Source organism: Coloeus monedula (genome assembly GCF_965178545.1).
Source record: "Coloeus monedula genome assembly, chromosome: 9".
In the NCBI taxonomy this organism is placed as follows: domain Eukaryota; kingdom Metazoa; phylum Chordata; class Aves; order Passeriformes; family Corvidae; genus Coloeus; species Coloeus monedula.
In genome coordinates this window covers 27,274,828-27,296,363 of record NC_138789.1, presented here as the reverse complement: position 1 = coordinate 27,296,363, position 21,536 = coordinate 27,274,828, and the positions used below count along the sequence as shown (strand labels likewise).

At 50.2% G+C, this 21,536-nt stretch overlaps 2 protein-coding genes across 2 annotated transcripts; both read left to right on the top strand.

Moving 5' to 3' along the window:
• The first annotated feature begins 124 nt into the window (after nt 1-124).
• Nucleotides 125-10,706, top strand: CYB5RL (cytochrome b5 reductase like). The gene is made up of 7 exons (XM_082286773.1): nt 125-181; nt 1,240-1,419; nt 2,259-2,407; nt 3,532-3,619; nt 6,655-6,759; nt 7,883-8,086; nt 9,708-10,706. Exons 2-7 carry the CDS (start codon nt 1,243-1,245, stop codon nt 9,909-9,911), a joined length of 927 nt encoding a protein of 308 aa, XP_082142899.1. The 5' UTR covers nt 125-181; nt 1,240-1,242; the 3' UTR covers nt 9,912-10,706.
• Nucleotides 10,707-14,209: 3,503 nt separating this feature from the next.
• CDCP2 (CUB domain containing protein 2) lies at nt 14,210-20,916 on the top strand (the record flags this gene model as incomplete). The annotated part of the gene is made up of 7 exons (XM_082286840.1): nt 14,210-14,335; nt 14,969-15,102; nt 16,762-17,109; nt 17,194-17,538; nt 18,009-18,362; nt 20,256-20,434; nt 20,602-20,916. Exons 2-7 carry the CDS (start codon nt 15,027-15,029, stop codon nt 20,914-20,916), a joined length of 1,617 nt encoding a protein of 538 aa, XP_082142966.1. The 5' UTR covers nt 14,210-14,335; nt 14,969-15,026.
• Nucleotides 20,917-21,536: the final 620 nt, after the last annotated feature.

The following is a 21,536-nucleotide window of genomic DNA, read 5'->3' as shown; positions in this document are numbered from 1 at the left end:
GTGCTGGGCTGATGAATGGGGAAGTGGGCGGGGAGAGGCGCCTCATCGCCTGTGGGGCGGGGGGCACTTGAGGGACCATCCCTGGGCGGGTGCCGGCGGGGTTAGCCCTCGTGTCCCGGGGCAGGAGAGGTCGGGGCTGCGCTCCCCCGGGTCGGTGTGTCTGAGCTCTCGGGCGCGCACAGTAAGTGCTCGAAACTCTGTAAATCTGCGCAGCCCCGATCCTGGGCGTCTCGGACTCACCCGCGGCCACGGCGGGTTACCCCCGTTCATAGCCCGTGGGTGCGCCGGGTCTCCGGACAGAACGGGCGCGGTGAGAAGCTGGAGCAGTGGCCCTTGGTTCTCTCTTCCGTTCCCCACCCCCCTCCTTAAAATAAGTGTGTTCTGTTACAGGGGTGAAGGTTAGTTAATTAATTGACCTTGACAATGAAACTGCTAGAAGCGCTAAATGTTCGCTTCCTCCGCTTCGTCACCCGTGGCTCCATAATTTCCTGTGGACCGCTTTGTGTTCAAAGGATGCGGACAAGTGCGTTGTGAACAGCCTTAACTCAGCCGATGGGTAAAAATAGCAGGGTCCCCGCGAGGTCTGCAGCATGATTTTGACCTGAGGAGAGTTCAATGGGTACAACTCATTCGGAAGCAGCGGGAGCAAGGGATAAAATCCTGTGCTTCTTGCCCTCCCCTACCCGTGCGTTTAAAGCCATATTCAAAGCCATAACCAAAGTGGTTGTTTGCCTCAGACTTTGCCCTGTTTGCCTCAAGTCTCTTGGCTCTTAAACGCTGCTTTCAGCTTGCTGCCCTCCCATGTTCCAAAGCTGCACAAAACTCAGGCCACATCTGGTGGTTGGGTTTGTTACCCATTGTCTTGGTGGTTGGGTTTGTCACCCTTTCTCCTGGACCGAGCAGCAGGTTTTTAAGATGTTTCTGCTCCGGGTGACCAAGCTGCTGTTTTGAAGATCACCAAGGCAGAACGAGCAGGATTAAAGGGTGTAACTTTGGCTAGGGAGGAGGGCCTGAGGCTGGGCTAAGGCTCTGCTCTGCTCTGGTGGCTGTGAGGTCTGGCATTTCTGCACCAGGCATTGAGCACTCGAGCAAAAATGGGGTGTTGCAGACACAGATCAGCTCCAGGTTTTCAGTTTGATACACGTGCAAGATGCTCGAGAGAGATTTTCTCAGTCCTTCTCCCAAAGCACCCAGCTGATGAGCGCATGCTGGGTTTGATGCAGGGCTTGTGTTTTGCAGGCAATGAGTGGCAACGAGCAGGACTGGCTGGCTCTGAGGCCCCAGGAACCTTCTCCATCCCAGTGCTGCGGCAGCGGCTGCAAGCCCTGCATCTACGATGTGTACGAGAAGGAGCTTGCACAGTGGGAGAGAGCCAAAGCACTGCAAGACAAAAGCCTTCTCGTTGGAAAGAAGGAGCAGGTTGATTTATCTTCAGTGCATCCGGGAGCCTGTGCTTTGATCGTACTTGTTCGGGTGTGGGGTTGTGGTGATGGGTGAGGGATGCAGCAATAAATTCAAGTGCTGCCTTAAGAGATGGCTGTAAATGCAGTTCCCCAAACTCAGCCTTCACCCTCCCCCTTGGTCGCTCTCTCCCTGCTGTAATGTGATTTTCCAAGTGTAGAGTTCTCCCTGGTGTCACATTACAGCCCTGGCTCTGCAGCTTCTCCTCTCCGAGTTTCCTCCAAGAAGCTTTGTTTTCCTCACCTTTCTCATCTTTTCCTGATCCTTAGGCTTGTGTTTTGATGCTGAAAAAAGCTGCATTGTGTGTGGTGGAGCAGTTGTCTTCAGAGTGTAATTTTTAAGCCTGTCAGTGCCCTTTTACATAAGATTAACTATGCTAGGTCAAGCAAAAAAGATCAGCTGAAACAACTGACAATATTTTCTGTTCACTGTGGCCATCAGCAGGTTGCAAAGTTGCCTCCAAAGCAGCGTGTGGCTCTTTGAGCAGAATTATTTCTGTTTGTTTCCAGACATGAGAAAATGATTGCAGTGAGTTGTAATAGGATGACCTTGCTGTAAGGTGTAAAAAAGTGTAATTTTAAAAGGTGGTGGTGGGGAGAAATGCAAGATCCCAAAGTGCACGCTGCAGAACATGATAATGAATCAGCAGAGAGCTGGAATTTGCACCAGGCCTCAGCGTTTAATACACGTCCTGAGTATCTCTGGCACTAAATTAGCACACACATTTGCTTCCAGAGAAAAATGAAATCATAAAAGACACCATCTAACCAAGTAATTATTTATTGTTGTTCTTGCAGAGCAATAATTCAGAGCTGAATCCAGATACATTCACTGCATTCAGCGTGAGCTCGGTGGAGCAGCTGACAGAGGACACCTACCAGTACAAATTTGAATTACCGGGAAATAGCAGCCTGCGATTGAGTTTAGGACAACATATCGTGTTAAGGTATTGTTCTCTGTGCTAGTTAAACAGTCTGCATTATGTAACCTAACACGTAGGGTTTTGTCAATAGACAAAGGCTTCATAGCAGGCAAATCATGATTTCTGTACCTCCACAATGACACAGATGAAAGCGCTCACTGCCTCTACTAATTCTAAGGTAAAAGCTGTAGTTTTGTTCAGCATTATCCCTGTGTTGGTGGGTCAGAAAGAACTAGGTGTGATTAAGAAAATCCATTTGCAGAAAGAAGGACTTACAGAATAGATGTTACAGCAGATGATTTACTCCAGCGTGTTGGAATGAAGACAATGAGCTGCACTTGCCCCAGAGCTCAGTATTTTAAGCCCTATATCTTGGGGTAACTCAGCACCCCAGTACCCAGGCACTGCCTGACTGATTTCTAGCAAAACAACCCTCCTGTGTAGCTTGTTGCTTGGCAGAAAGGGGCCACCTGGGGAAAGTTTCTGTCTCTCAGCCATCTGTGGTGATTATTGCCAGATAGAGAAAGTCCTGTTAGGATGCCACTGATGGGCATCTCTTGACGTCCCTGGTATGTTCAGGGCTGGTGTGTGCAGCTGGCTCTGCTGACAGCACAGGCTCCTCCCTTCAGCCCTGGCTCATCACACAGCTCAGAAAAAGTTTGGTCACTTCAATCAATTCCCGTGGTCAGTAGCATAGAGCAGGGTGGATAATTCCATGGAAAGGGAAGACTTACAGGAAAATGCAGTCTATATTGACAAGACCTGAGGTCAAGGCTGTGCCTTGGCTTTTATTTGATTACCAGGTGCTGACTGGATGCAGAAAGTGACCCCAGCTCAAAAGGAACAGCAAAGTGAAGTGTTTTCTCTCCCCTTTGCCACTCTTGCATGTTCTCACAAAATCCCTTTCAGGGGTGTGTCCAAGAGCTGGATGTGGTACAGCTGAGGCTGCCACCAGGAAAACAAAAGATGCTGTTAGCTCTTGTATTCCCCCTGGATTTCTGCCTCTGGAAGGGAAATGTTTTGTACCTGTGCACAGGCTGGGCTGCTGCAAAGAGGACCTACTGCCTGCCCAATCTTCCCAGAGAGCTGCAGGAGTTTGGTAATCCCAGCTGACCCAAGTCACAAGGGGTTCCTGTTTCTCTTCTCAGAGGAGTGGTGAATGGTTTGGAGGTCCAGAGAGCCTATACTCCAATTAGCCCTGGGAATGCAGAAGGTTACTTTGAAGTTCTAATTAAAGTAAGTAAGCCTGGACAATATGGATTAGAGTATAAGGTGTTTTCTTTAGGAACCAAGCGAGCTGTCAGTGCTTCAAGTGAGACTGTCTCAAATCCCTCATGGACCGGTTCCTCCCTTGTTTCGAAGCAGTTGTGCTTTGCTGATAAAAATTGCAGTTTTTCCCACAAAACTGAAAGCAGAAGAAGTTGACACACAAACAAATGCTTTGCAGCAGAAGCCCTTGTAGCACTTGGGAGAGCCCCTCGGGTGGAAAGAGGTGTCCATTCCACTTCCCGCCTTTCCGTTTGCTTTTTCAGGCTGTCTTTGAAATCGCACCCAGTTATCAGCCCAGTTGAACCACTGATTTTGGGACATGTTTGCCCTTATCTCCCCCTTGTATTTACTTGAAGAACACCCCTCTGTCAGTGGGCAGCTGTTCCTGGTGTGCAGACAGGGCTCTGGAGCAGCAGCCTGAGAGGGACTCTGCCCACGGGGCAGAGAGGTGTCCCATGGGCACAGGCTGCATCTGTCAGAGTGGACAGGGTGGCAGAGCCCATTTTGTTCAAGTGCCCTTGCCTTTCTGGAGACAACCACAAAATGCTGTTTGAGTTCAAAAGGATTTTATAGGAGATTTGGCTGGAAATTTGTCTCATATAAGTTTGTAGGGCCCTCGTAAATGATTACTTTGTGTGGCAAATACCAGCTTGAACGTTTTTCCAATACTGCATCTGTATGTCACTAGTGATTCCCCAGGGCAGACACAGATTTGAGTACAGGTGTGAAATTCAGAGTGCTGGGTATCCCAGGTGGCTTGCAGAGAAGGGCCACTTGTCCTCTGCCTGTCTTCCAGGATTTCATGTTTGTGGGGTTTATTATGCATTGTGTGTTCGAACACAAACCCTGCTCTTTAGAAGAGTGAATAGCTTCTCTAGGACACCTGTGGGAGGGTCATTTCCCCATTCTTGTGGCAATTGGTGTGTGGTAGGGGAGAGAAATGTTGCATTTGAGTTGCATTAATAGGATATATTCACAGGATGACTGTGAAATTTCATGTATAGCGGCTCATTACTCACAGGTTTTGCATTTCAATAATAATAGTAATGATTGTAATGATACCTTTCCTTTATATAGAACCTTTCATCCCAAAAGGGGCTATAGTTATTCTCTGGCAGTGACAAAAGAGGTTGGTAACACCCAGTGTAAAGCAGCCATTTTTATAACTCACTCTGTAGGTTGTGGTATATTTCACACTATTGAGGCAATTTTGGAAAGTAGTATATTATTATTACTATGCAATCCAAGCACTGTTCAAACCCTTCTGTCTCCTGTTATTACAGCATTGCATTTGTGATACTACAGTTAAGAGTGAGGGAGTTGCCATTTACAGAGCATAACCCTCTTTTTGAGTGATTTTATAATGTTAGGGTTTCTCTCCATGTAAAATGGGGTGTGGAAGTTTTCCCCCAGGAATTGTGGTTTTTTTTTTTTCTTTTTATTTAGAAAAACTCATTTTTAAACCCACTCAATGACTTTTCACTTCAATTTTTTGGAAATAATTTTGGTGAAAGAAGGATTGTTTTAGTTTCCATTATCCTGGTCCTTTGGGAATAGGCAGTAAGTGGGCCTGACTTCTCTGCTCTTGCCTTGGGTTTCCAGATGTATTTGAAGAAGGGAGGTATAAAATTTGCTTCTTTGATGCAACTGCACACTCTTTGCACGAGACTTAGCACCTGCCCAGAGCCCTCTGAACATAAAATGATTCTGACAATAACTCAGAGCCTGGATGTGTGTGTGATTTACCTTTTGAATGTAACAACTGGTGCTAATACTTCTTAATATTTCAGGTTTAAGTGAGGGGCTGGGAGGGGAGGAGCATCTGTGTTCTTTCTTAGCTAACACTGCTTGCAAGCACAAGCACAGGCTCCCTCACTCGCTTTTTCTGAGCTGCTTTGTGGTTCACCAATTTTGTTTGCCTGCAGTGCAGCTTGGTGGCCAGCCAAGGCACCGGGGTGTGGAGCTGGGCTTCTCTCCAATGCCTGTGCAGGAAATACCCCCAAATACGCTTCTTTTGTGTGGGCTGGAGTTGCCAAGGGCTTGTACCACATCCCATCTTCTGGCCCCTGGTTGTGTTGCTCTTCCCCAGGCTTATCCTGGCGAGATCCATCGTGTGCTGCAGCTTTGGGCTTCTCTGCTCTTGCTGCTTGGGCCAGTTCTGGTTCTCTGGCCACGTCTCGGACTGTGGCCGGTCTTTTGCTCACTTCTGTTCTCTTTAACCACACAGTGGACACACATTTAGGGCATGGATGGCAACAAGACTGCTTGGACAAGCCCTTCGTTTTCCAGCCTCTCCTCCCTTCTCATCAGTCATGAGTGAGATCAGCATTCCTGCAGGCAACAGCCTGGATAATGTTGTTTGTGCTTGGTAGAAAGTAAAGCAGGATTTTTTGCTCATGTTTTTCTTCCATGGGGCCAATATTAACATATTCTTTTGGAATTGTGGAGGCATCCCTCAGCATCCAGATGATCTGTTCTGAAAACAAAAGTTTTACAAATGAGAAACCTGGCTTTGGGTCACTAATTGTATCAGCACAGCATCTGAGAGACTGAAACAAAGCAAGAGCTGTGTGGTGTTTATGTAACTAATAGTACCCAGAGGGCATTTCCAGACCCCATACCCAGAGATTTGGAGAACACTTGAAGGCCTGCATTTTGCTTTGCATTCAACACAGTCTTCTCTGTGTGCTTTGTAAGCAAGAACTCTGATAAGCTTTTTCCAGTTTTGGAAATTCAGGCTGCGTGAGAGGGGGGGTTGTGTTTACATTATAGTCAAGCTGGAGTGGTTCCAATATGATTTAATTTAAATGTCTTTGTTTTGGGTATAACTTTGAGTTATTTTTCAAACAGAAAGATCTTTCTTTTTTTCTTTTTTAAACACACGAAATGGTTTTTTGTCCCCTTTTTGTTTAAATGTAGCTAACTTTATAATCGACTTTAAGCTGGGAAACTTTCCAATGGAGTATAATTATTCTTTTCTTTTGTGCAATGTTTTTTATTAGTGCTATGAAGCTGGGCTAATGTCACAATACATAAAAACGTGGAAAAGAGGAGATGTGGTCTTTTGGCGTGGGCCATTTGGAGGGTTCCCATATCGACCTAATAAGGTTAGTTCCTAAGAGGCATAGGATGCTTCAGCCTGTGGCAGCAAGCTTTGTTCAATACTCTGAAGGGAAGACTTCAATTTGATTACTGTTTTCATGATTATTTTAGAGACTTCCTGGGTTACTGTGCAGTGTGACAGCATTAGCAGTCAGTTGGAACACCTTCTTGAACTGCAGAATATTTAAGAGGGAAGAGGAGGTGGATGGGAGGCAGGAACATATTAGCAAGGCTCTGTGTTCATCACTTGCAATAGAAGTTCGTGATGTGCCTAACAAAGGGCACATCTTTCTTTGCACCAGCAATGAGTGTGGATGGGTTTTTGCCTGGTTTGACCCACATCTCTGTGTTGTGACTGAGCACAGGCGAAGGGGAGGTGTTAATCTGCTCCTCCCTTGGGTATTCCCTGAGCTGTTGAAGTGTCAGGTCACTTCCCAAACGCTGATCCCACCTGCCAATACCAGGCTGGCTGCAGGGAAAGGCAGATCTGGTTTCAGGGGGAGGCTTCTCACACACACTAATTCAGTTACTTAATTCTGACCTTTCAAATGAGGAGCAGAATTGAAACACTGGTCATTAAGATCCCAAAGCTTTGTGGGGGTTTTGGTGGGTTTGTTTTGGTGGGTTTTCCTCCCCCCCCCCCCCCCCCCCCCCCCCCCCCAACAAAAATAAGCAAAATCTGAGTGGCCAAGCTCTGTGCAGAGCAATTGTGTCCTGCTTCCTGACATACTTGTTTCCTCCAGAGGACATTCAGGATTTTACTTTGCAGCAACCAGAAGAAACCCAGGGAGCATTTCCAGTGGAAGAAAACACACAGTGGGTCAGCAAAGCGTCCTGCAGAATTGAAACTGGAATGTGAATTAATTGAAATCAAGGGAAAAGTTAGGATAGATTATTATACTTGGGTAAAACCCAGTTTTGTTAGATTTGATATGTAAACCCTTTAAGTGCTTTCTGTAATCCTTTTCAGAAAAATACATTCGGAGATGTGAATTTAGCAGTTCATGACCTTCTGATATGTTGTTTCTCAAGAGACCCTTTACCAGTGTGGCAGCAAGAGGAACTGACCATGAGCACACCCATTTCCAGCCATCACAGCTCATTCCAAATTCTCTGTTTTGTTGTTAGCATGGAGAACTCCTCATGCTGGCCTCTGGCACCGGCCTTGCACCAATGATTCCCATTCTCCAGTCCATAACAGATGATGAAGAGGATGAAACCTTTGTAACTCTTGTTGGCTGCTTCCCTACCTTTGACAAAATTTATTTGAAACCTCTTCTGCAGGATTTGGCTCGGTACTGGAACATTAGAATATTTTATGTCCTAAGCCAGGTAAATAAATGGATTATGAAGTGTTTGTGTGAGGGTTCTGTGTGCTGAATGAGCCTCTGCTTCCTCCACTTTTCCATGAACATGATCTTAATTCTTTCCCAGTCATTCAGCCTAATCTGTGATCCAGTAGCTGCTGTTCTTAAATCTGCTGCATGTACTCATACTGCTCCTAGTCTGGAGAATTTTGGGGAAATGACCATCACTGTCCCTCTCTGCTTCCCTGAGAGCTGTTCTACTGGGATGGACCTGCTGTTCCATAGTCACTGTTGATTATTCCCCCCCATTTCAGACAGTTGTTGCTGCACCTATACAGCAAATAAGCTGTTTTTTTCTTCCTGATACCAGTGCCTTAATCTGTCCTTATCCCTCCATTCATTGCTCACGGCTAGAACTCTCCTCTGGTGTGCTAGCACCAACTTCCCAGCAATTATTTTTCCTTGCTGATCCATTTTTTAAACTTCTAAAAGTTGTTTCCCCCTCTGTAAAATTACTTTTCTGCCACATTCATGCGAGGAGGGCATACCTCTCAGTGGTCTTATATTTTGAGCAGTCTTTTTCATTTCCATTTGGTCCCAAAGTTGCCTGTGTTCTGCATGGATTTGGTGGTTAAAAATTATGTCCTTCAGAAATGAGGATTCATTGCAGGGAGGATATAGAAAGAATTATTTATGCTAAGGGAATGAATCCCATTGCATTTTTAGTTTCTCAGATGAATCATTTTTTGTATCTCTCACAGTGGAACTGCCTCATACATTCTGTTCCACATGCGGCCTCGGCAAGATGAGATTTGGTAGGGGGAAAAGTGCTGGTGATTTGGGCACCCCCTCAGCTGCTCTGTAGGAGCATAACCATAATTGTCTCTGGTGACATGGCTTAAATACCCTTTTCAGGGTGTTTAAACTCTTTGATAGCTGTCTCAAGAGCATGAGGAGGTCTTGAAATTCAATCAGCGAAGGGCAAGAAACCCACCTGACCCCTGTCAACACTGTCTGCCCCTCCTCTCTCCCTTTTTCCTCCTCTCTTAGCAGGCTTGTGGTAGTCCAAGGCTGGTTCGTGCATCCTCCCTCTTGGGATTATGTATCTGTCTGTGTTTCATTGTGCTGCCTGTCACCACCACATCTGAGTACCTTCTGCTCCTGATTAATTGCAGCAGGGGAGTCCCTGCTGGATCCAGCACCACAGGATCTGACACTTCTCATGGGATCAGAGCTGTATTTGGAACAGAGCTGGCTTCTTTCAGTTTTGGTCAAGGGAGATGGAACTGAAAGAGACTTGGGAATGGGAGAGGCAATAGAGAGGAATAGACTTGGGACTTGGGGATAGGAAAGGTGCCGTGGGAGATGGTTCTCGATGGAGAAGGGTCTGCAGCATTTATTACTGATAGTTACACTCAGGTTTTGTTCAGTCCCCTCTGAGCAAGTGGCCAGGTCCTGTGGCAGGGAAAGATTTCATCTGGGCTTGGAAAGAGGAATGCAGCTCTAAGGAAGGGTCAGTGTCACCCACAAGGTGTCACAAAAGTGAAAATCATCCTGGGTACTACTCTGAGGGGAGGAGGGAGATTCAACTCTAAGCAATGTTGTCCTTTTTAACATTACACAGAGCAAACCTTTTACCTTTCCAGGAAACTTCACTGGAAAAACTTCCTTGGAGCTATCAGGAAAACACATACACTGGTCGTCTCAATGAAGACTTGATGAAGACAATAATAAAATCCTGTCGACGAAAGCCATTTGTATTAATTTGTGGCTCTTCTGCATTCAATGAAGATATGAGTAGATACTTGAAAGCTTCAGGAATTGAAGAAAATTCCTGTTTTGTCTTTTAGCAGGATATTCCTGACCTGAGGAACCTTAGGCTGAGCCTTGAATGTCCTTGTTTCTTTGCAGACATTGCACAAAATGGGCCTGCTCAGAAGACTGAGCTCCTTGGAGCAGCTATTTGTTGATCCTCACGCCTGGATGTTTTAAGGAATGGGTGCCATTCCAGAGTGGCTGCTACATGGTGTGCCACCCACACCTCAGGGACCAGTGTGGTAATTTTAATGGAAGTCTTCAAGTGCAATTTTAAGAGAGAGAGATCTCCTAAGGGGGTACTTACTGTACCATGCACACAGCTCTGCTGTAATACAGAGACTGGTGACTTGCTTTGCAATCTGTGTTATTCTGCAGTGGTGTTGTGCCCTGCTAGGTGTCCAGAGGAGAGACAGAATCCTCGTGGATCCTTGCCAGGTCAAGAGAACGGCAGAGTCTGGATAATTTTGGTTCTGTCATGTGCAGGCTGATGTCAGGCAAGTCCCTTCAGCCTCACTGTGCCTCAGTTTCCCCACTGTACACTAATACAGAGAAGGTGGCACTGATCTCTGGAAACAGCCTTTCCAACTGTATATGGAAGAGCTATCCATAAGGATGAAATGATACATTATGGCTAGTGAGATCTTAGGCAGGCTGAGCTGCTTCCCTGGCACAGCCTGTGCTACCTACCCTGTGCTTAACCCTTGAAATGCTGCCTGGGGAGACAAAGAGCATGTCCCAAAACTGGGAGCGTGTGGCCAGGTTGTGGCTGCTGTCTGTCAGGGAGGATGGTTGTTTGCTTTCCATGTCCCCTAAGTGTTGTATCATAGCCCTGGCTCATTAAACTGAACCTCTTTTCAAATAAACAGCTGTTTGGTGTTGTCACAGGACTCTCCCAGGTGCCTGAGGAGGTTCCCTAAGCATACAGGAACACCACCTGAGGAGGGAAAGCTGTGTGGGTCTCTGCTGGGGTGCTTCCCTGTGGGACACGGAGCAGAGCCAGGGAGCTGCCCTGGGAGGCAGCCTGGCACAGCACCCAGCCTGGGCACCTGGTCCCCTTCCTCTCTTTTCAGTCCAAAATGCTGCTGGTTTTCCTCTGAGGTATCTGCTGTCCACTCTTTTACCTTCTTAGACTGCTGTGTTTAGTATCTATGCCTGGCATTACAGCTTCTCTGCACACCTTGTGTTTTTGTGTTCATTCCCAGTCCATCCTGTGTTGGGGTTTTCCCGGCTGTGTCAGATGATTATTGCATTATCATTCATGCCTTCTTTTGTACCTGTGTCTAACACTACACCTTACACAAAGGAGATGTAGTTTGTTACACAAAAAACACAGTGTGCACTGAAGTGGTAGCTCAATTCACACATTTGGGAGGGAGTGTAAGTTCGCTTTGCACTGCTGAGATTTGTCTCCAGTTACCAAATGCGTGGAATTAATCAAGTGTAGCTGCAGCTTTTATGTTAACTTCCTTAGAGCAAGGGCTGACAAGAAAGCCATCTTCCTAACCCAAAATAGGGTTCTGGCTTTAAAGGCATGGAGATCCAGGGAAGTTGTCCATGGTCAGTCCAAGGCAAGCTCTCATCTCCAATCCACGATGTGCTTCAGCCACCCTAAGTCACTGCATAGTGAAGGTGCTTCTTTGCAGTGCAGGCTGATAAAATAATGAGATGCTTTCTCCAGTTACGTTCCCTACTTTGGCCTTAGCTGGGAACATGGAGAAAATATTTCTGTCAAATATTAAGCATGTGAAAATCTTACTTCTATTCCTCTTGCTTTAAATATTATGTCGTTTTGAGATTTTGCTAAACCCCCACCCCACCTTTTTGCCAAGGCCCAAGGTAAAAAACTTCACGCTCGCCTTGGAAAAGCGCCGGCTTTCTGCGTGAAAGCTGGGACTGTTCCTTTAAACACAACCCCAATATGTCTGGGTATTTCAGCACATATGGGCCACGATGGTTAAACCCTACCCAGCTGGTCCGGCCGTTCTGCCGCGCAGCTCCGTCTTTGTTCGTGGCTCAAAGGGAGGGTGGTGAGAGACGGAGCAAGCTGTGAGTGCTGCGGGTTGCCATCCTGCGGGGCGGGCTGCGGCCGAGCGGGAGGAGCGGGGCATGTCCCGCCCGAGGGGACAGGGGCTTTGCGAGACATTCTCCATGGGGGAGATGATGTCCTTGGAAGCAGGAACTCGAAGGAGCCTTTAAACCGCCCGCAGGCACTTTGTTCTCTATTTTTCTGCCCTGCTCTCCCTTCCCCCTCCCGCCTTTTGTTGTTTCGCAGGCTGGCTCTTACACGAGTCCCCTCATCCCAACCATCCCCCATGAGGACAGCCTCTTTCAGAGGATGGCGTGGACTCCTGCAAACAAACGCAGGGATGTGGAGTGGAAAGGCTCTCGGACAGAATTTTCCTTGCCGGGGGAAGATGAGAGGTTTCCTTCCCTTCGGAGGCCCAGAACCACCCCATGGTGCAGTTTCACGGGGAATCGGTGTCGGTGCTCTTGGTGACTGGGGCATCTGTGGAACTGGAGGTGTGTTAGCTCGGGTGGGCAGCCGATGCCCAGCCGGGGCAGGGGCTCACATCCTGCCTCTCCTTCCAGGTGGGGGGCTGCTGCTGGTGCTCCCGATCTCTGGCTGCCCCCAGGAAGCCCCTGCCACCCGTGCAGTGCTGTGACGGGGGAAGGGGCTTCGCTTCCTTTCTTCTTCCTCATGTGCAGCCTAAATACCTTCTTAATTTCATCTCATTATTTCCTGCCTAAATAATTCCCGTTTCTCCTGGGGACCGTTTTTAAACCTTTGATCTTCTCTGAAGTCTCACAGTCCTGATGACGTCCTTTCTGTTTAAATGAATCAAATGCCTTTTTGACTCATGATTTATAAATTTGCCCACAGAGGAACAGAGGCAGCCCTGACATGGCACACCTTGAAATCACCCACCATGTCTGTGGCCGGTGCCAAAGTACCCTGGGCTGTTCCAGAGCCCCTTCCAGCCAGACCTCCATGCCTGGCTCCTTTGCTTCCCTGCTGCATGTCACTCTCTGCCTGCCTCCCTCTGCCCTCCCACCCCACTCTGCAGCTGACAACCGGGTTGCCTGGGCTCAGGCCCTGGGAATGGCCATCTCCGGGTCAGGAGAAGGGTGAATGTGCTGGTGGTTGATGGATGCCGTCTCCTGGGAGTGGGGCACAGCTGCTGTGCTGCACAGCCCTGGCCCCCCATCTCCTGGGGATCGTGGATGCAGAGTACAACTGAGGGGAGGGAGAGGAGCAGCTGTGCAGGTACCAGCGTCCTGGGCACTGCCTCGGTGCTGAGGCAGTGCTGGAAAGGCTGGAAGACAGAGGGTGTTGCCCAGGATGGATGTGATGAGGATGAATGTGTTGCTCCATAGTGCAGCGACACAGAAGTTGGGGAGCATGTTGTCCCCGAGCCCAGGGGATGGTGGCTGGGAGGGCTGAACACTCCTCCAGGATGAACCAGGGTTCTGGCAATGGAGAATACCAGGAGAGACCCCTGTGCCATGGCCAGACCTCTCCTGCATCTTTGCTGTGTTGACAAGGACAGACCTCCTCTCCAAGCCATTAGGGAAGCAGCTAATTAAGGTCTGTAATGTTCCTGGGAGGTCAGCAGGAGATGTGCCAGCATCACAGCATCTCCCAGAGCCTGCACTGGGGCAGGATCTTCACACAGTGCCCAGGGACAGGGGGAGCTGCCCTGCTCCTCCTCGTTCCATTGTGCACTTAGTCCTGGTGCTGGTGGGGTGATGCAGTGCCCAATGCCCCAGGACAGAACCCAATGTTCCCTGCCTCAGCTGGGCTTAGGATAGCAGGCTCCTGGCTGGGATGTCCCAATGCTCCCAGCAGCCCTCGGCATGGCTCCAGCAAGGCTGGGCAGCGGGGAGAGAGCCTGTACAAATATTATTGTTGTTATTATTCCCCATAAATATATGCAGGCACTTAACGACCTTGGCATGGAGCATTTCCTGGGGATTCATGACCAGTTGGTATTAATGGTCTTTAGCTGCACCTCAGGCCATCAGCACCTCCCAGCCCATCATTAATCCACAGGAAATGTCTCAGGCATCGATCCTCATTGCTTAATTAATAAATGCAACTTGTCTCCTGCCTGAGATTTAGAGGTACTCACTGCTTCTCTCCCTGCTGCTTTGAAGGTGACTTTTTTAGCACAGGTCCCTCATGCTGGGAGGCCCTCGTGGGATTTTGTTTCCTGGCATTCATGTGGGTGTGGGCTGTGGCAGCAGGAAAGTCTTTTCTCTCCTGGGCGGGAGGGAAGGAACTGAGCCGCTGTTGGGTTTGGGGTTTCTCCAGCTAATGTGGCACAGCACAAGGAGCACATCTTTCCCACCAAACCCAAAGGCTTGATTACCTTCAGCCGAGTGCATCCAAGAGCCTGGGCGAGAAGTAGCGTGAGCCAGCGTGGAAGAACGTGGCAATTCTCCAAGGCCTTAGCAGGTTCTATAATAATCGATGTTTTTTGCCCATGAGTCACAATTCATCTCTAATCTTCCTCGGGGGAGGTGGGATTTGCTATCTTTAGTGCTCACGGCTGCCGCTTCCCCGGGCTGAGCATCCCGCTGAGCCTGGACTCCTGCTGCAGGGATGCTGACTGGGCAGCCAGCGCGGAGACGCGGCCGCGTTTCAGTCCTGTTCCCTGTTTCTCTAGCCTTTACCACCAGCTGGCTTTGTGCACTGGGTGCCGCAGTATAAATCATGTTAATTCCTGAGATGCTTTTCCGCGGTAAGTCTGAAATTCCCATTTTGGTTCGCTGGCTTGCCTGGCGAGCTAAATTATTTTCATAGCCCCTTAAGGGCATATTGTCAGCCCAGACTTATTGCCGTTATACACCATTTCTGAAACATTAATATCTCTTCTAAATATAGTGTATTGACAAGGTATCTGGTATAGTGTAAATCCTTGGGACATTTGATCCAGATCATTAAAACTGAGTGAAGGAAGGGAGGAATAGATCAAGTTACCTTGCTGCTCTTAATTCAAACAAGCGATGAATTATTCATTCCGCTATTAATTCTACAGTCCTCCTGCTTTTTATTTATTTCTCTCTTTATTTATTTTTTTCCTCCCAGATAGACAGCTCCAAAAGGACGCTCAGGCACTGGTGAGGGGAGATTTGCCTGCTGGAGGATGGGGTGCACAGGGCTGGGCTGCCTGGCAGTGCTGGCTGTGCTCTGCGGGGCTCTCGAGGATGCTCCCAGCAGAGGTAAGAGCCTGGTCCCAGCTCCCAGTGGGCTGGATGGGCATCCATGGTCCGTGAGGAGGGGAGGGCCGTTTGCAGGTGCCACAGTGGCTCTGGGGTGCCAGTGGGTTCCAGCTCTCCAGCAGGGAGAGGGTCTGGCTCAGGCCAGGGGCAAGGAGCTGGGATCTGGAGTCACCGTGTGTGGCAGCAAGTGTGGGACACTGCTCCGTGCTTGGCTTTCTGCTTCATGCTTACCTTACTGAGGATTGCAGGTAGGGGTTGTCCTGTTGTGGTGTACAGGTGCTTTGGTGAAGGGTTTGTTAGCTTCTGGATTTGCACTTGCCTATATAAATCTGTATACGCCTATAGATTTATATGTATACATGTATGTGTGTGTGGCAGGCATGCAATAAACCTCTCACCTTATCTGGATGAAACGTCCCCCAGGATGCAGAGCAGGGTTAGCAGATGACACAGTAATTCAGGGGATAGGGTGGGCCAAGCAATCCCCCATCCCAAAAACAGCAGGGCCTTTATCACAGAAGGGCTGTGCCAGAAATCAAAACCCATCCCTGGCCCTTGTGCAGGTGCTCCTGAGGCCACACCACTGCCCTGTGGTGCCTGCTCACACCCCACCTACACGCACCTGGGCTTCCCAGAGCACCCCAAGGCTCCCAGCCCTTAATCCATCCATCTGCCTGCACCGTGGCTACTCACTTCTCCTGCAGGCTCCCCTCTTGGGTATTTATTTCAACAACGTTATTCCTTCCGTACCAGCCCCATATTACTTCACTGCCTATCCCCAGCAATTAGCAAGGTGATTTTAGATCTGGCCAGACACACACACGTGGTGCTGCATCCCACACATCCCAGGACCCCCCTTGCTGGAAGGTCACCATGCCAGTGAGCACGATGAAAAGCGATGTGCACAGGCTGACTATTGATTTGCAATATACTTGGCCCAGATTGATGGCAGTGAGCGCCCAGCCTTGTTTGGGAACCCATACATGTCTCCTGGGGGCTATGCAGGGTCTGCATCCCTCCTAGACATGATGTATGTGCCCCCTGTATCAGCCTCTTCACCCCAGCCCTAATCAGACCCAGGGGCAAGTGACAGCCAGCCCCCTCTCAGCCTTATTTTATAATAACCATGTCTCAGTATAAAGATTTCATTAGGAAATCGATCCCTACATGCATAACTCATTGTTCAGCAGATCGAGCCCTTCACCCCTGTTTCTCCCAGCTCAAATTCTCTGATACCAACATTATATGGAGGGAGTGTGGTCAGTGGGAGGCACAAAGCTGAAGGGCTGGGCAGCTGGGGCACTGGCGAGCCTGGAACCACTGAGCCTTTAAAACTCACTCCCAGCTTCCTTTTTCCCTGCCCTAAACAGGTGTGGATGCTGTGCTGTCACTGGCAGGACAAGCTCAAGGGCACAGCTGAGCCCTGCTGCAGCCCCCACAGGGGCAGCATGGGGCAAAGGGGTTACATGGAGGGATGAAAGGTGATGGGGGCACACGCATCCTCCAGGGAGAGTGGGTGGACAAGCCCAGTGGAGGTCTGCAGGATTCTGGTGTTTTGGTAGTGTGGTGATGGGATGGAGCTGGTGCTGTGCATCCTGTCTCCATTCTTTTGGGCTTCCCCTGGAAAGGGGACATCACACCCACCTCTGTGTCCCCCAGGCATCAAATGCGGGGGAGTGCTTTCAGCACCCTCTGGCAATTTCTCCAGCCCCAACTTCCCGGGGCTGTATCCCTACGAGACGGAGTGCACGTGGCTCATCGTGGTGGCCGAGGGCTCCTCCGTCCTGCTGTCCTTCAGCCACTTCGAGCTGGAGTACCATGACGCCTGCGCCTACGACTACCTCCAGGTCTACAATGGGGCTGCCCGGGACCGGGGCAACCTTCTGGGCACCTTCTGTGGCCACAGCCCCCCACCACCCTTCTCCTCCGCCTGGCACGTCATGGCAGTGGTCTTCCGCTCCGACCGGCACGTGGCCAAGCACGGCTTTGCCGCTGCCTACAGGAAAGGTAGCAGGGAGGGGTGGTGGTCACTGAGCATCTGTCCATCCATTCTCTTCCACTGCCCTCATCATCATCCTTGCCTCCTTGCAGACGCCTGCGGTGGGCACCTGACGGGGCTCTCTGGGGAGATCACCAGCCCCCGCTACCCCGAGAGCTACCCCAACGATGCCGAGTGCCGCTGGAGCATCGGGGGGACCAGCAGTGGTGGCCCCCTCACCCTGGTGTTTGCTGACTTCCAGATGGAGGGGGGCCAAGGCTGTGGCTTTGACTATGTGGCCCTTTTTGATGGCCCCACCGTCACTGCCCCCCGCCTGGGACGTTACTGCGGCAGCGCCCGCCCGCCCCGCACCATCTCCTCCACCCCGCACCTCCTCATCGTCTTCAAGTCGGACTTCAACATCGGTGGCAGGGGCTTCAAGGCCCATTTCTACTCGGGTGCGGGGGTCTCAGGGTGGTGGGGCAGTGGGAAGGACATGGGGACAGGCACTGGGTTGGGGTGGGGATTCTCTCCCTCCCAGCAGCAAGAGGAGATGATATGGGGGATCTTTGGGGAGATCCCATGAGATGATGGTGTGAAGTGTAAGCCATCACACAATGCAAATGGCATCATTGTGGCTATTCCAAGCCCTGGGCTGTCCTTCTCTTGAGCAAGAGCCACCCTTCTCTGTTATTCATGCCATTCCCTGGGTAGATGGGTTTTCCCATGTGCTCCTATATGACTTTGGCTACCTTGGGAATTTCCATCCCCCAAAAGCGCTGGTTGTCCGTCAGCCAAATGCAAGGCAGGGAGCAGTGAGGTGAAGGGCAGAACATCCTTTAGCAGTAAAACAAGTGATCACTCATCCACACCCAGGGAGCTTCAGGTTTGCTTTTGATTTTTCCTTTCCCCTTTTTTCCCTGAGCAGGTGAGTGCCAGGAGGTGTTCAGCACCATCAAAGGGAATTTCTCCAGCCCTCAGTACCCCAACTTCTACCCCAACAACCTCAAGTGCCAGTGGAGCATCCAGCTACCCCCAGGCTACCGCATCAAGGTCTTCTTCCTGGACATGGAGCTGGAGGGCCGGAGCAGCCTGACAGGTGGCTGTGACTATGATCACTTGTCTGCCTTTGATGGTGGCACTGAGAATGGATCCCTGCTGGGACGGTGGTGTGGGCGGGAGAGCCTGGCTCCCATCACCTCCCGCAGCAACCGGCTGCTCCTGGTCCTCCACACTGACCGCAACACGGCCAAGAGGGGCTTCTCCATCTCCTATGTGGGAGGTAAGGTCCCACTTGGGTGCTCCTCAGTGCTTTAGTTCCATTGGGACATGCCTGAGACCATGTAATTTCCAGAAGGATCATCAGTGAAGGTTCCTGTCTGCAGGAGCAGAGCCCATGGCTCCTTAGGGATGGGGTGGAAGAAGACGTGGCAAGTGAGCTCCACTTCATGTTTAGTATTCAGGAGATGCTTTCCAACTTCGAATTCTGTGTGTCTGCCACTGTTGTGCTCCTGTTCCTCTCTCAGGGTGTGAGGGAGAGAAAACCAGGGGGTTTTTAATGGGCCAAAGCCCCAGAGAAGGTGATCAGCTCAAACATCACAACCTTGTTTCCTGCTCCCCTGGATGCTCTGGCCTTGTCAGCACACAGCTGAGCAGGCAGACATAAACCATGTCCCCTCCTCCATTGGCAGCAGCATGGGAGGGCAGGACCCCCGGGGCACAGCATTCCCGAATCCACCTGGCCAGCCCTGCCTGGCACATCCCTGCTGCTGGCATGCCCTGTGTCCCAGCCAGCATGTCCACAGCTGGTGGGAGGAGCTGTGTGTAACCTTCCTCCTCTATTTGCCAACCTTTGCACCTCAAACGCCAGCAAATTTATGGCGTTTGTTGTATTTCAAGATAATTACATCCGAGCTGACCTGTGGGTCAGGGATGATTCAGCCAGGGGCAGCCTTTCCAGAGGGCTGCAGCCAGAGCAGGGCTGCTGGACTGGCAGCACAGGCAATGCAGGGACTGGCCTAGGTTTTATCCCTCAGCTGCAAAATCGTTCCTTATTTCCAGTGTAGCAGAAAGGATTTGGAGGTATGTGGCTCTTGGAGTTAGAGATGGGATAGAGTTTTGTCCTGAGCCTCTGCAGCCTCTGGAGGGAGAGCAGTGGTACTGAACATTTAGTAGAGCTGTAGTGTGCACAGCAGGTCTGTCCCTGTCCTTGTCCCACTGTTTTCTCACTGTTTACAGCCGTGTGCAGGGAGAGTATCTTGGTGTCTGTGACTGGTCATGGAGAAACCCTGCTCCAGAGGGAGCAGCCTGCAGACAGATAAATGGGGTGCTACCACAGAGAGGGGTGTGACATCTCCCAGCTGCCCAAGGCTCCTGCATCCCCTGGTACACACTGCCAGATGCATGCTAGGGGAGGACAAAGGCTTGGATGTGAAACTGAGCCTCCCTCCATAGAGCTGAGCCTGCCGGCTATGTTTGCCCAGTGACTCCGGCATCTGCTTGTGATTAACATCCTGCGTGGCACACCCAGCTGCCAGCACTGCCAGGAGAGCAGCTGCTCCCACCGGACACACCAGCCTCTCCCTGCCACCAGCTTCCTCAGGAGCCCGCAGATGCAGAGGGGCACCTCAGTCTCTGTATCCACACCCACAGACTTTCAGCCATGCAGATATTTTCCTTCTCTCCTCCACACCCACAGCCCTTCAGCCATGCAGATATTTCCCTTTCAGGCCCACCAAAAGGCATGGCTTGGGCAGGGCGTGTGTGATTTATGGCCATTGAATGAAAGCCTTCACACCAGGAGAGAGGATCCACTTTCTCCTCTTGATCTAATGCACTTTAGTTATTTGGTAAATCTTCTAATGGTTTTATAATGCACTAAGCGAAGCAAAGTGACACTATTTTTTCGTATTGATTTTATTGCATCTTCCCAGTTTCATAAGGCTGAGATTCAGAGGGAGCTGGAATAATTCAATAATTCATATTGCCCAAGTGGTTAGTTCAAGCTGAGCAAGGATTCACTTTAAAGAGGGGGGTATTTTTCCTTCCTGCTTCTTTCCCTGTGTGGATGCTTTCTACGTCCAGAGAGGCCAAACACAGTGCTAGAAGGAGAGTGATGGAGAGGGACTGGGGTCACCATTGCTCTACATGTGCACCCTGTTTTCTGTCCCAATAGTTGTGCCCATGAACGTCAGCTGCACCCGGACAGACTTCCACATCCAGATCCCTGTGCAGTCCCTGGCCCAGCTGGAGAGGAGTAGGATTTATTTGGGGACCCCCTCCTGTGCAGCCCAGGTGGTTGGCAAGAACTTTAAAATACACACCAGATTCGACACCTGTGGCACTGAATCCCAGGTAAGCAGTCAGTAAACCCTCCTTTAAAGCAAGCTGTGTACATGGTTAGCCTTGTGCTGGCTGCAGAGAGGTATTCCTGGTCCCTCTCACATTTTCCCAGTAGATACTGGCCTGATTCATGGCCAGCCCCTCCAAAACCCTGAGGAGCCGTGTCCCTTGTCTTGCAGAGACGCAACAACACATCTGTCATCGTCAGCACCCTCTACCTCGATTTCTCAGTGGGAGACCAGGAGGACATCCACCAGTACGAGGTGCAGTGTGAGCCAAAGAGGAAGGAAGCCTCAGTGACCCTTATCGCTGGCCCTGTTCCATCCAGGCTCAGCCAGGCAGAAAACCTGGTGGATGCCCAGCAGCGGGAGGGGGAAGCGATGGACACCCGTGAAATCAAGAGCCAGGACACCAGCGACATCGTCTTCATCAGCATCTGCATCCTGGCTGGGCTCCTCATGGTCATCGCAGTGGTGGGGCTGGTGCTTCTCTAGGATGCTCCTTCCAGGCTCCAGGGACTGCAGTCCAGCCTGGGGCAGAAAGGCACCCCAAAATCCACCCTCACCCCAGGCTGAGCCCTAACACAGCTGCCCAAACAGAGACACAGCTCCCAGGCCCTGAAACTGAGCGTGAACCCAACCTCCACGTTCTCCAAGTGCCTGAAAAATCTGGGCAATAGGCAGCCGTTTCCCTTCCCAATTTGTTTTCCTCTGTCTCAATCTGTCCATTTGGCTCAGGAATGCAATTCTTGCACTCCCTAACTCTTCCCGCACCTGCTTCAATTTGTTTTCCCTGTAGTGCTGCTGCTTTCAGGAAAGGAACGTTGTTTGCCGATGGCTGCAAATCTTCCTGTCAATTATTTCTAGCTGAGTTCTTGGAGGTACAAACCATCCCCAAATGTAGCTATATTCCCAACAAATGTTCTCTGTGCTCCCGGCCTGTGCTTGGGGGAGAACTGTGGAGCTGTGTTACAGGGATCTCCACCTGGCACACGCAGATGTAGCTCATGTAGGTGCTCCCAGGTGATGTTTCTGGGTATCTGTGGGTGATGTGATGAGATGCATTCGCTGTGCCCTGGAGCTCCTCGTTTGATCTTCTCATGTTGTCTCACCTT